Source organism: Pinus tabuliformis, chromosome J (genome assembly GCF_031772625.1).
Source record: "Pinus tabuliformis cultivar Carrire ecotype Pingquan chromosome J, CPIR1, whole genome shotgun sequence".
Classification (NCBI taxonomy): Eukaryota; Viridiplantae; Streptophyta; class Pinopsida; order Pinales; family Pinaceae; genus Pinus; species Pinus tabuliformis.
The window spans coordinates 869,173,044-869,186,458 of NC_142295.1; the positions used below are offsets into that span (position 1 = coordinate 869,173,044).

At 41.5% G+C, this 13,415-nt stretch overlaps 1 protein-coding gene across 1 annotated transcript in view; it reads left to right on the forward strand.

The window, feature by feature from the left end:
* LOC149229441 (DnaJ/Hsp40 cysteine-rich domain superfamily protein) overlaps positions 1 to 13,415 on the forward strand; it is a 94,647-nt gene that overhangs the window by 43,558 nt on the left and 37,674 nt on the right. Inside the window, exon 3 of the mRNA XM_089378643.1 lies at positions 6,404 to 6,467. Coding sequence (XP_089234769.1) covers positions 6,404 to 6,467 — 64 coding nt within the window. The remainder of the gene's footprint in view (positions 1 to 6,403; positions 6,468 to 13,415) is intronic.

Consider the following 13,415-nt stretch of genomic DNA (forward strand, 5'->3'; position numbering starts at 1 on the left):
GTTCATGGTCAGTTTGAAACTTTGACCTTTGTTTTTGACTTGAAGGATTTGATGTATCTCTTGTTGAACTGAACAATTTCTCTAAGGAAAAGGTTGTTGGGTTTTTCCCCCAAGTGGGTTTTCCCAAGGTAAAATTCTTGTGTTTCTTGTTTGGCTGTCTCTTTATGATCCTACTGGCATTTTGTTTCTACTGTTGAGATCTTTTGTGTAATTGCTTTATGACAAATGTGAATACAAGAAAGATTAATGTAAGAAATCATAAGAAGTAATTATTATATTAGGAGATCCATGAAAAATCAACAACTTATACACAATAAACACTCAGAAAAACTTCACCATTTGAGGCATTCTTATTAATAAGTCGTTTAATTAACCCTGTTTACCTAATCAAATCCTAGACACTTTCACTTGTACTAAAATGATCATTTAATGTTTAGTCTAGGGAATCCCCCCTTAGGTAGGAAACCATCTTTTGAATCCTAGAAGTGAGGGGCAAGATTGTCGAAGTGATAGTGGGCAACTTGCTTGTTGTGTCCTTAGGTTTTCCCTTTGGAGAGGTTGGGACTTTTCCACTAGGTAAAATAGAAGGGATAATAGAATCTAGCAATAAAATAAGCCCATAAAGTAGCACTTCAACCTAGGTTTAGATTTAGGTTTGATTAATCAACAATAAAATATCCCGAACCACTTTGGCATTGTTGTTTTTCCACGATCCTGGTAACTAGGATAGAATCTTAAATCATTGACAATACCAAACCAAGAATCACAACGAAGCTACTTTGCACAACGGAATATAAACAACCATAAATCTACTAGTGCACAAACTATACACAAATTTTTACACAATTTTGTACAATAACCCAACTTTGTTATATTAATCAAACTGAATGGTACAAGTCTAGGGCTCCCGTACCAGGGATAATGGCCCTCAAATATCCCTTAGTACAAGAGTACAAAACTAGGGCTTGGTGTTAGTCCATCGACAACCAATCTACCCTCAACAAGATACTCTGACCATCTAGTTGATGTAGCGCGCTCTCAAAGCTCCTCTCGGTTGTACCCTGTACCTACCTGGTCGACCGGCTCCCGATTTGCAACACTGCCTCTATCAATGATCCAAGTCCATCTGACCATTGAACTTCGACTATCCAATCTGTTTACTAGTTTTGCCTTAGTCCATCAAGGGCACAACACATCGAGACTCCTGTCGAGTTGTTCACAACTCCACTTGTGAACAACTCTCAACTGCCCACTACTGCTCCTCAGCTACTCAGGGACTTCAACCCACTATAGTCTTCCTGTGTTGCTCCAATGAAGACTAACATAGGGCACGGAGGGCTGCCACCTATCACTGCAATATGTCCATCTCCCACAATGAACACGGGCTAGGAGGATTTCCCATCATCTGCTATAGATGTCCTTCTCCACACACAAGTCTAGGGTTGCACAAACTGCTCTTGGTTGATTAGACCCATGAGCTCAACAACTGCCACTCTAGCAACCACCTAAGTCCATGAAGATGGTGCACACCGAGCTCCAACTTGGGCACTATCACGCTGTCCTCCAACAGACCATAAATGCCCAATCTATTGTCCACACTTGGTCCACTCTCACGCTGCTCTCCAACAGACCACAAGTGACCAATCCTTGCTGTAGCATCTGCATCCAACCACCTAGGAAACCCTTCCTCTTGGCTGCTAACAAACTTCCAAACTGTCCTCTCCTAGGACACCATCCACTAGCATCAATTCAACCTTAACACATCAATACAATACATACCTAGCCTTGCTAAGCTTTTGCATCACCCTGGGGCAGTCTTCTATACGCTCAACCCTCACTCGCACTGCCTGCACTTGCGTTCTGCCAAACTGTCCTCTCCTAGGACACCATCCACTAGCATCAATTCAACCTTAACACATCAATACAATACATACTTAACCCTGCTCAAGTTTTGTGTCACCCTGGTGTAGTCTGCTACACGTTCAACCCTCACTCGCGTTGCCCACACTTGCGTTCCTACACTCGCGCGTTCCTGCCCTCGTGCATTCTTGCACTTGCGCATTCCTACACTCACACGTTCCTGCACTCGAGCATTCACATTCCTGCACTCGCGCGTTCTTGCACTCGCGCTGCCTTTCTTGATGTGTAGACTATGAAAGATGCTTCTTGGATGTGTTAAATGACTCTCCTCCACCTTATATTTATACACAATACAAGGGCTCCATCAAATCACATGTGTGGGCTTGACAACTTGTCACAAGGTCTCTAAACGCCTAGTCGACCTTGACCAAACCCACATATTGACTTAAAAAATAATATCTTCATTTCTACAACTTAGATTTCAATGATTTTTGTTACCTCTGGTTCGTCTCGGTGTCCTCTATCATCTCCATCCATCACATGTAGAAATATCCTCATGGTTTTGGCCCCAACATCGATGGGTACAAAACCCCAAGCTTGGGTTTCAAGCCCACAAGCCACACTTGTGTGCCAACTCCTCCACAACCCTCAAGCCTAGGGTTTGGAGTACCTCCCAAGCTACAAATATCAACACTCCCTCTTAGCGAGGGAGGTATTTCCAACACTAGGAAGTCTCCATCAATACTGGCGACACTAACCCATCTGGCATCCACCACTGCAGCATACTCTGTAGAATTTACCCTGCGATCTCGGTAGTACCTCTGCCTCATCACATCTGAACCTGAAGATCCCAAACCTCCATAGGGATGCTCCCTCTGAGGCTAGACTCCCTTTGAGCCTACACAATCTCCACTGCCTCAGTCTTGCAATCAGTCATCCTCTTGGATCAAATACCAGTCGTGCAAATCCATCCAATCTCGAATATGCAACATCGAGATCCGATGAAGACTCTAGCCTACCAATCTGTAGTCCATCACATGAAGCCATCTCGATCATCCTGATCTCATCCATGTCAAAGCAATCCTCGAGCTGTCCCAACCATCCATGACAAGTCATGGGAAGTGCACGATCAACAACCTGTACTACAACAAATTGTTGTTCACCAGGCTCACCACCAATCCACCAAAACTCCCAACCAATCTCACTGCCAAGCCAGTCAAGACCACATCGCCATGTCTTCAGTTGAACCCTCTTCTCCATGATCTAGACACCCACAACTCCCTCTGAGTTGCTTCGCTGTGCACACTTTGATTCACTGCCCCTCAAAGTAGCTCAGACACCCTTTGATACCATGTTGTTTTTCCACAATCTTGGTGACTAGGATAGAATCTTAAATCATTGACGCTACCAAACCAAGAATCACAACGAAGCTACTTTGCATAACGAAATATAAACCACAGTAAATCTACTAGTGTACAAACTATACACAACTTTTTACACAATTTTGTACAATAACCCAACTTCGTTATATCAATGAAACTGAATAATACAACAATCTGGGGCTCCCGTACTAAGCATAATGGCCCTCAAATATCCACTAGTACAAGAATACAAAATTGGGGCTTGGTGTCAATCCATCAACAACCAATCTACCCTCAACAAGATGCTCTGTCCATATGGCTGATGTAGCGCTCTCTTTCAGCGCCTCTCAGTCGTACCCTGTACCTGCTCGATCTGTCGGCTCCCGATCAACAGCACTGCCTCTATCAATGATTTAAGTCCATCTGACCATTGAACCTCGGTTATCCAATCTGCTCACTAGTTGTGCCTTAGTCCATCAAGGGCACAACATATCGAGTTGTTCACATCGCCACTTTTGAACAACTCTTAACCGCTCCTCAGCTACTCATGGACTTCAACCCACTATAGTCTTCTTGCGCTGCTCCAATGAAGACTAACATAGGGCACGGAGGGCTTCCACCTGTCACTGCAAGATGTCCATTTCCCACAATGAACACGGGCTAGGAGGATTGCTCATCATCTGCTATAGATGCCCTTCTCCACACACAAGTCCACTGCTACACAAATTGCGCCTGGTTGATCATACCCATGAGCTCAACAACTGCCGCTCTAGCAACCACCTAAGTCCATGAAGATGGTGCACACAGGGCTCCAACTTGGGCACTGACACACGTCCTCCAACAAACCATAAATGTCCAATCCACTGTCCACATTTGATCCACTCTCACGTTGCCCTCCAACATACCACAAGTGACCAATCCTTGCTGTAGCATCTGCTCCTAGTTAGAGCATCCAACGAACTAGGAAACCCATCCACTTGGCTTCTAACAGACTTCCAAATTGTCCTCTCCTAGGACACCATCCACTAGCATCATTTCAACCTTAACACATCAATACAATACATACCTAGCCCTGCTCAGCTTTTGTGTCACACTGGTGCAGTCTACGTTCCTGCACTTGCACTCACGCGTTCCTGCACTTGCATTCATGCACTCATGCGTTCTTGCACTTGCGCTGCCTTTCTTGATGTGTAGAGTATGAAAGATGCTTCTTGGATGTGTTAAATGAATCTCCTCCACCTTATATTTATACACAATACAAGGGCTCCATAAAATCACATATGTGGACTTGACAACTTGTCACAAGGTCTCTAAATGCTTAGCCGACCTTGACCAATCCCACATATTGACTTCAAAAATTAATATCTTCATTTCTACAACTCGGATTTTGACGATTTTCGTTACGTCCGGTTCGTCTCGGCGTCCTCTATCATCTCCATCCATCACATGTGGAAATTTCCTCATGGTTTTGGCCCCAACATCGATGGGTAGAAAACCCCAAGCTTGGGTTTCAAGCCCACAAGCCACACTTGTGTGCCAACTCCTCCACAACCCTCAAGCCTAGGGTTTGGAGTACCTCCCAAGCTACAAATCTCAACAGACATGTTCACATGTGGAAGAGGTGGTATAATGAAATATGCCAAATGAGAGGCTAGTTATGGAGGAAAAACCATATAAAAATGAATGAAATTAATAATGAGGCTAGTTATGAATGAAATTAATAGTAAGCTGGATTATGTGCCTCACTCAAGATCAGCTCTTGAACACCTACTCCTTTGGACAAATAGATTCTCTATTTGCAATGAAGGAGTCCATTGTCATCCATTGAATAACCCTCAAACTTTGGTCCTACCTTGGCCCCACTTTGGTCCTATCGCTCTGGCATGCTCAAGAATCTGTTCCCTCTAATTCACTTGCAAGGAACCTAAGGAATAAATGTATGGCTTAGACTTACAGGAATAAATGTGTGGCCTTACTCTTATGTAGGAGGTTTCAAAGTCGTGCTTGCTCAAAAAATCCATCCAATGCCTTTGCTTGGCATTTGAGATTAGCTGGTGAAGACATATAACTAGCTTTGATTATTATATTTTAGCTCAAACTTGTGACCCACTAAATAATGGCTCCACATCTGCAGAGCAGCCTTAAACTCTAGATCATGCAGGGTAGTTCAACTCACGATCCTCCTAGCCCTTCCTCTATCGAAGGCGTACCACATGGATGGTGGAATTTCATTGCAAACCCTAGCCACCTCCTTCTATAAAAGAATGGCAAGGTGATTCACTGTAGTTGTGAAACAGCTAGGGTTTTGAGCAGTTGTTTTGTAATTCTTTTTGCGAGTAATGGAGAATTATTTGATTGAGTGTTTGCACATTCTATTTACTGTTCCTGATTTTCAGAATAGATTTATTAACTATTCTGTTCGCTGTTATTTTCTGCATTAGCAGTGTCTGTACTTTTGAATATACAGATCATAATTCTGGGTTTGTACAGTGTGCTGTTTTGAGATTTATTTAGGCATTTTTCAGATTCATAGGTCTAGGGTTTGATTCATATGCATGCAATCAAATTTAACATAATGCACATCCTAACTTCAGCTCCTGATAGTGCAGTAATTTGTATTTTGTCTTCAAAATCAAATAAAAAGATCAATCCAAAATAAGAGAAACTCATTAGAATGGCCTGGGGCGTGGTCATTTTACATTTTTCAATAATATCAGTTTTTAATATATTATCTATGCTTCTGGAAGTAGAATTATGAACATTTCATATTTAGATTGGTCTTATAATCTACTTATAGTCCATTGGAATTTGTCATGCTATGTGAAGGGGTGTTTGATACATATGTAGTGGTGCTATGTAAAGTTTATGAGTTTGTATTATCAAGTGTTTATTTTACAAGGCTTACTCTGAAAGAAAAAATGATTACCTGAACATTTTCAAAACTAGAAACCCAACATGTTGAGAGGTATTTTGAGACTTGATAGGAAGATACAAATTACAGAATAGATGGAAGATCCTCCATTTAATTTTGAGTCGCTGAAAATTCTTCAGCTGTTGATAAAATTATTAAAAGGTGAAAGCGCACTTGGTTCTGCTCTTATCTTCTCTCCGATTTCATTTCTAAGAATATTTTTAGCTGAAGTTGATAATGTTTTGTTGGTGTCATGAATTGTCTTTCCCAGGCTTCAGAAGGCGCTACCCCAGCAAAGCGGAATAGCATACTTTGTAATGATTGTGATGGTAATGGTAAGTAAAATGATCAGACTAGGAAGATATATCTCCTTTTCTCAAGTTAATAGCAGGTACATAGTGTCCTAGACACTCGAGTCCTTATTTATCTCAATGTGTTCACATGCATGGATGGATGGTTTTCTGTATAGGTGTAAGGGTTATATTTGAATATTTCTGATGTTTTATGGCAGAGACAATATCGAGCATTGATCATTTCAGACAGTTTCCTAAATATATGAATGCTATTGACATACTTGCAGAAACAAGTGCCAAAACAGATCTTGAGACAGCTTTTCTCTTCTCTTTGTTGTGATTTTTGAATTTTAGCTGCACGATAAAAAATGCAGCTTGTTAGACCTGTAGTATAGTACATGGATTGTATGAAGTAAGACAGTTTTTGTGCTTGTACTTTGGCTGAAGATACAGGGAAAATTTTAACGCGAAAAATGGAATATAGATGACCACCGAGCACTATGTAGGCAAGGAACCAGATATTGAGTTAAATAGAGTCAATACAGATACTTTATATACTCTTGGGGTCCTTGTTAGACACCTAATCCTTAGGGATTGGGTGAGAAATTTGTATATATGTATATTAAGGAAAATTGAAGCGTTAGAATAGGAAGAGACCTTGGAATATGAATCGCAAAGGTCACACCTCCTCATTTATATAATCATGTTTACATTAATGCAAATCAACATTCGGGAGTTACCATCCTGGCTTGACATGGTATCAGAGCTAAATTTGGGTTTTTTTTTTTCCATTTTTTCGTATCTCCTTCATTGTCAATTCCTTGCCATCCTAGGTCACAGATCTCCCCTGACCTTAGTCATTTCACAGATTCCCTGCCATTCCATTTCTCTAAATCCCCTTGTCATTTCTCTAACGCTGCTGTCCCGGCTCAGGGCATGCCAGTTTCTTTGCATCGGATAGGAACCATCGCATCTTGCTCGGAACCATAATGAACTGCTCTTAGCTCCATGGGCCACTACGTTGATTCCCTAAGATAAGCATCCATTCTCACTGTTCTGTTCAGAGAAGATATAGTGCCGCCCTATCTTACCACGAAGTAGAATCACGATTCCCTTGTTGGAGAACTGTGTTGCTGGTCCTGCTCTTGCTTGTTGGAACGGGAATTCAATTTCTCCCCTTTTTGTGGCTTTGCACATCTATCAAGTGCTGCAGTTTGGCGTGGGCCGATGTCTAAATTTGCGGCTCACAGGCGCTGTCTTGAAGTCCTCCTTCATCCCTGTATGGCGGTGGCCTGGCAAGAACTCGACCATTTATTATAATAAATGTGACCTCTGGTGAATTGGATTGCGAACCTGGTTCCTCCACATAGAATCAAGTTGTGGACTGGACCCGACTGCAGCTTTCACTTACAGCCATCCTATCATACCTCCATAAACTCTTGCAAAACATGTGTTTTTTGCATCATCGAATATATAGTAACACTCCACCGTGGTCTATATATCCACTGTGGCACTGTCTAAACCACTTGGAACTCTGGTTTCTTGTCTTCACGATGATGTTGCTTATGGAGATCCGAGCATTGCCCTTGTAAAGGTTCTGAAGCTTTTGTGTGGGCTTTGCACCAGGATTAGAGCCAACACAATTGAGTATATGAGCAGAGCGCATCTAAGGATGATGATTTGAGTTCTGCTGCATGCTCGCAGAATATAATTTTCCAATTTGTTTTTTATTTTTGTGAGGTAGAGGACGGTACTCATAGGGGGGGGGGGGGGGAATTCTTAGTGTTTTTTGGGATAGATTGGTTTATTTTTGCTTCATTTGGGGAGTTTATATTGTATACCTATATGATCATCTTATCATGGAAGATTTCATCTTTATAGCCTTGAATTTAAAGCCATAATAGATTTTATTTGATGCCATATGCTTCTAAATACAATTTTAATTTGGCTACTCAGTTTTGTAAGGCAGTAGAGATATTATTTCCACTAGAGATTATTATTATTATAGAGAGATCTTGTCCATCCAGGCCTCACTTCAGAAAATTATTGTTGAAGATGCATTCTCTCATCTCCATAGTTGGAGTAGCACTGACTGGCAAAGAGAACTACAAAGAATGATTGAGAAAGATCAGTGATACTCTCATGTTTAATGACTTATGGAAAGGCATCTGTGAATGAGAAGATGACAATGCACCTGCCAAGCCGAATCCATATTTCCTATTATTTCATCTCCATTCTTTCTGCTGGTGGTCATTGGTCATGGGGATTGACACCCTTTCATCCTCATCCTCGACTCTAGGCCAAAAAGGTTTGCCCTTGAGGTTGATGCGGTGAAATGAAAGGTAAAAGCATAAGAAAGCCACAATGAAAGAAAAAGATAAAATGCAAAAGATGGCTGGGACATTTGATTAGCGAGTGGGCAAAATATTAACATGAGCTCTACCCCCCTCATTATCCGTCACCCAGTTCCTCAAGCACATGATGCTTCATCTATAAAAGGAACTCTTGTACTGTCCCAACCTTGATGAGTGATAATCTAACTCAACATTTTTGGGCATTAAATGCAAAATTTTAGAAAGCAAGATTGGTCTCTTGAGCTATCCACCCAAATCAATTCAAATTATAAATAAGTAAAAGGAGCACCAAAGGGGTGGAAAAGTGGGCCAAGGAAAGTGGTAACTCATGCCTCTAAGATTGCTCCCTCCTTACATCTATACTCTCAGGATGTTGGACCTCCATTAACTAGTCACTTAGCTATGGCACCCTTCCTTTAAGTCATTCCCAATCCGTTGCCACTATTCTCACACACACCTATGGATCGATGGGCTAACTTGTGACATGTCATATCCCCTTGGGCGCTGGAAACACCTTGTTAATTTTAGGTATGTTCTATGCTAGAGCAATTTATTTAAATTTTCACAGTTAGCAATCACATCAGCATTAAAGTAAATTGCAGATAGAACATAAATATAAATCGCAGAAGACAAGCCAAGACAGGAGGACACAAGATGTGGCGCTAGCCAGGGACAAACCCCACAATGTGGGGAAACCCTTGATCAATTCTTCTTTTATGTTCTTCAAAGTTCAGCAGAGAAAGAGAGATAAAGAGTGTACATTTACATAGAAGTCAACACTTTGACTTTAGATATTGGCAGAGATCATTTGAAGACATATAGCTTCAACTGATTCTCTAAGGTGACTCCTTCACCCATCATAGTGCTGCATCTCGTCCATTTCTTGCACCTTACCGTGTAGTACCATCACGCTGCTTCATGCATCATCATGCTGCTCATGATCTAATACATCACTAAGCCGCCCATACATCATGTTGCCCATGATCTCATACATCATGCTACCCATGCATCATGTTGCCCATGATCTCATCTATCATGTTGCACATTCATCATGCTGCCCATGATCTCATACATCATGCTGCCCATGCATCATGTTGCCCATGATCTCATCTATCATGCTGCACATTCATCATGCTGACCTTGCTAATGTGCCCGTCATGCTGTTGTTCTACCTTCTCGTTACTTCATCATGCTACAACAATATACTTCTGTTGTTTTATTACACAGTCATATGCATATCAGCCTTAGCTGCTTGCTATGGCTTGCAGCCTAGCAAAGTAGCTAGGCTATAGTTCCACGCAATCCCATTATTGAGTCAGGGCTGTATACTTCACACAGCGTATTGGTATTCAATGCTGCGTTTGACTACAGCTATTCCACTGCGGCTTCATCTATGCCAAGAGCCCATAACGTATGATAATGCTGAGTTTGACTGCGGCTTCATACAATGACCCAATACATAGATTTTGTTGCGTCCGTATATAATCTCACTGCGTGTAATGATCTCTGCCCTGAGTATAATTAGGGCATCACATTGGCTGTACAAATGTCACCATGAACAGCGTATAAATGTGTCTCCATGATCTGCGTGTAAGTGTCTCTATGAACTGTGTATATGAGTCTCAATGACCAATGCATTGAACTACGTATATGAGTCTCAATGACCAGCGTATAAGGTTTCCTTGGACAGCATATTAGGGCCTCCTTTGATTACATTCAGGACTGTTCCTTTTCATTGCGTGTTAGGGTATCATTAAGACCGTAGCTAGGTCCTTAGATAATACTTGACTGTGGTTATGGCTGTAGCTAGGTCTCCATGAACAACGTATTGATTGACTGTGGTTCCATATACTTTGAATGCGGCTACTTCTATCCCTGCGGCTTCATATACCTGCTCCTTAATTCGTAGATGAATACATCTCCATTGCCTGCAGATTTATGACTGCGTTCTCCATTAGGGCATCATCATACTAGGCCAGTGTAATCCATAGTGTATCTCCTTCTCCAAAAACCCAAGACGTGGAGAGGAGATCACTTGAAGAGAGTTGCCAAATGACTTCAAATCCTCTTCTATTTATACTGAAATGTAGATGATGAATAGACACGTCTATTGGGCTTCGGAGCCTACTCAAGTTGCTGGCCGACTTGACAATTTGATTTATAACATAAATAAATTCATAACTTCATAAATACTTATCGGAATCGGATGATCTATAGATCAATCCTACACCTCTCGACGAGAGGGATCCAGTAAAAATATCAGCTGCCACAAATAAGCTGACCCACATGGAGTTTGGCCCTAGTTGCCAAAGGTTTGCCCTTGAGGTTGATGTGGTGAAAAGAAAGGTAAAAGCATAAGAAAGCCACAATGAAAGAAAAAGATAAAATGCAAAAGATGGCTAGGACATTTGATTAGCGAGTGGGCAAAATCTTAACATGAGCTCTACCCCCCTCATTATCCGTCACCCAGTTCCTTAAGCACATGATGCTTCATCTATAAAAGGAACTCTTGTACTGTCCCAACCTTGATGAGTGATAATCTAACTCAACATTTTTTGCATTAAATGCAAAATTTTAGAAAGCAAGCTTGGTCTCTTGAGCTATCTACCCAAATCAGTTCAAATCATAAATAAGTAAAAGGTGCACTAAAGGGGTGGAAAAGCAGGCCAAGAAAAGCGGTAACTCATGCCTCTAAGATTGCTCCCTCCTTACATCTATACTCTCAGGATGTTGGACCTCCATTAACTAGTCACTTAGCTATGGCACCCTTCCTTTAAGTCATTCCCAATCCATTGCCACTATTCTCACACACACCTATGGATCAATGGGCTAACTTGTGACATGTCATTTCCCCCCGGGCGCTGGAAACACCTAATAGGGTTACCCATCTAACCACCCCTAACATAAGGAGGTAACTTGTTTACGAGACTCAATCTAGTTAGGCACTTGGAGGTGAGCTTTATGTGAAGTATTATTGTGCCCACAACATTAGGTATGGTCCACTATGATGCATCTATGGCTATTGTATGTAACAATTGTTGATTTCACTTGATCTTGAGAGGTTTATTGTTAGGTGGTTTCATCGTAGCAACAAAGGACTCTTGAGAAATGATTGGCCTCCTTTTTCAGAAGCATTGCTATTAATTTTAGATAACAATGGTATGTTCTGTGCTTAGCACAATTTACTTCAATGATCCTTTAGCAACCCAATGACAATTTACAATTATTTCCAGTAGCAATCACATTAACTTAATCACATTGACAGTAAATGCAGATAGAACATAAAAACATATGCAGAAAACAAGCCAAGACAAGAGGACACCAGATTTGGTGGATGCCAGGGAAAAACCCCAATGCGGGGAAAACCCTTTGATCAAATATTCTTATTATTACTCAATAGTTCGGCAGAGAGAGAGAGTACACAAATCAAATTCAATTGCCTAATACACAGTCAAATCAACCATGTCAAATTCTGCAGTCAACTGTAGTTCAATTTCAGCCCTAACTATAAAGTCAACGTTGATCAAAACAACAACAAAACTTCACCAATGCAGCTCGGTCTTCCTTGGTCAAATTCGATCTGAAGAGGAGGTCAATGCAACCCAAAACAGCTCGGCCAGACTCGATCAAAGGAGAGAAAATCTGCTTTGATTTTCTGCGGTCAAAACAAAAGTCAACGCTGGTCAAATAGTCCCAAACACCTCGATTTTTGTGCCAATTAATGCGGGCCTCAAGAGAGTGAAATTCTGCCCCTGAAAACACAGTAAAACTTGGTCAATAGCCCTCTAGTCAATGCTGGTCAATGTTGTCCTGAAACTCTAAAATTTTGGCCTGCACTCTGTCCCAGAAATTCCTCCTTCATCCACACGTGTGAGAGAGAAAGAATGATCCCCAAGCTGTACGAAACAATCAAATTAGGCGAGAGAGGAAATGATGAGTGAGTGATGTCCAAATGAGGAGAGAGGTCACTCCTATTTATACAATTCGTTGAGGGTGAAAGGACACATCTATTGGGCTTCTTGAGCCTGCATTACACTAAGGCCAACCTTAACAATTTGTGCATGAGAGAGAATAAATTCAAAAGTTCACTTTTGCTTGTCCGAATGAGATGATATTTATATCAAATTTGGACCTCTCAAAAAGAGGAATCCAATGCAATAATCATCTCCATCATATGAGTTGTGCCAAAGTGGAATTTGGCCCTAGTTGCCAATTTTAACACTCCCTCTCAACTAGGGAGAATTCCACCTGTCAATTCGTCTGTCATCATCATGCCATCTTGTTATCATGTACCATCTTTGTCATCATTGCTCTGCTTTACTGAACCATGAAGTAATAATGAAGAAGTGATTGAGAGTGAGTCACAAGACCTTACCACTCTCCACTGACAAAAGTCAGTCCTTGATACCAGATCAAGTTGTTGAACACCATGCATCCTAGTCATAGGGAGTACGACAGTACACGATGTGTCCATCGGTAGTGCTATGGTCCCTAACTACTTTTCCCAACTCATTGGCTAGATGAGAGGTACTTCCCATGAGTCCCAGACTCCATGGGTAGGATGTATGTTGGGGCATCGACAGGAGAAGGTGAACCACTCATCCTGCTCATATGCCATAGGAGAAGGTGAACCACT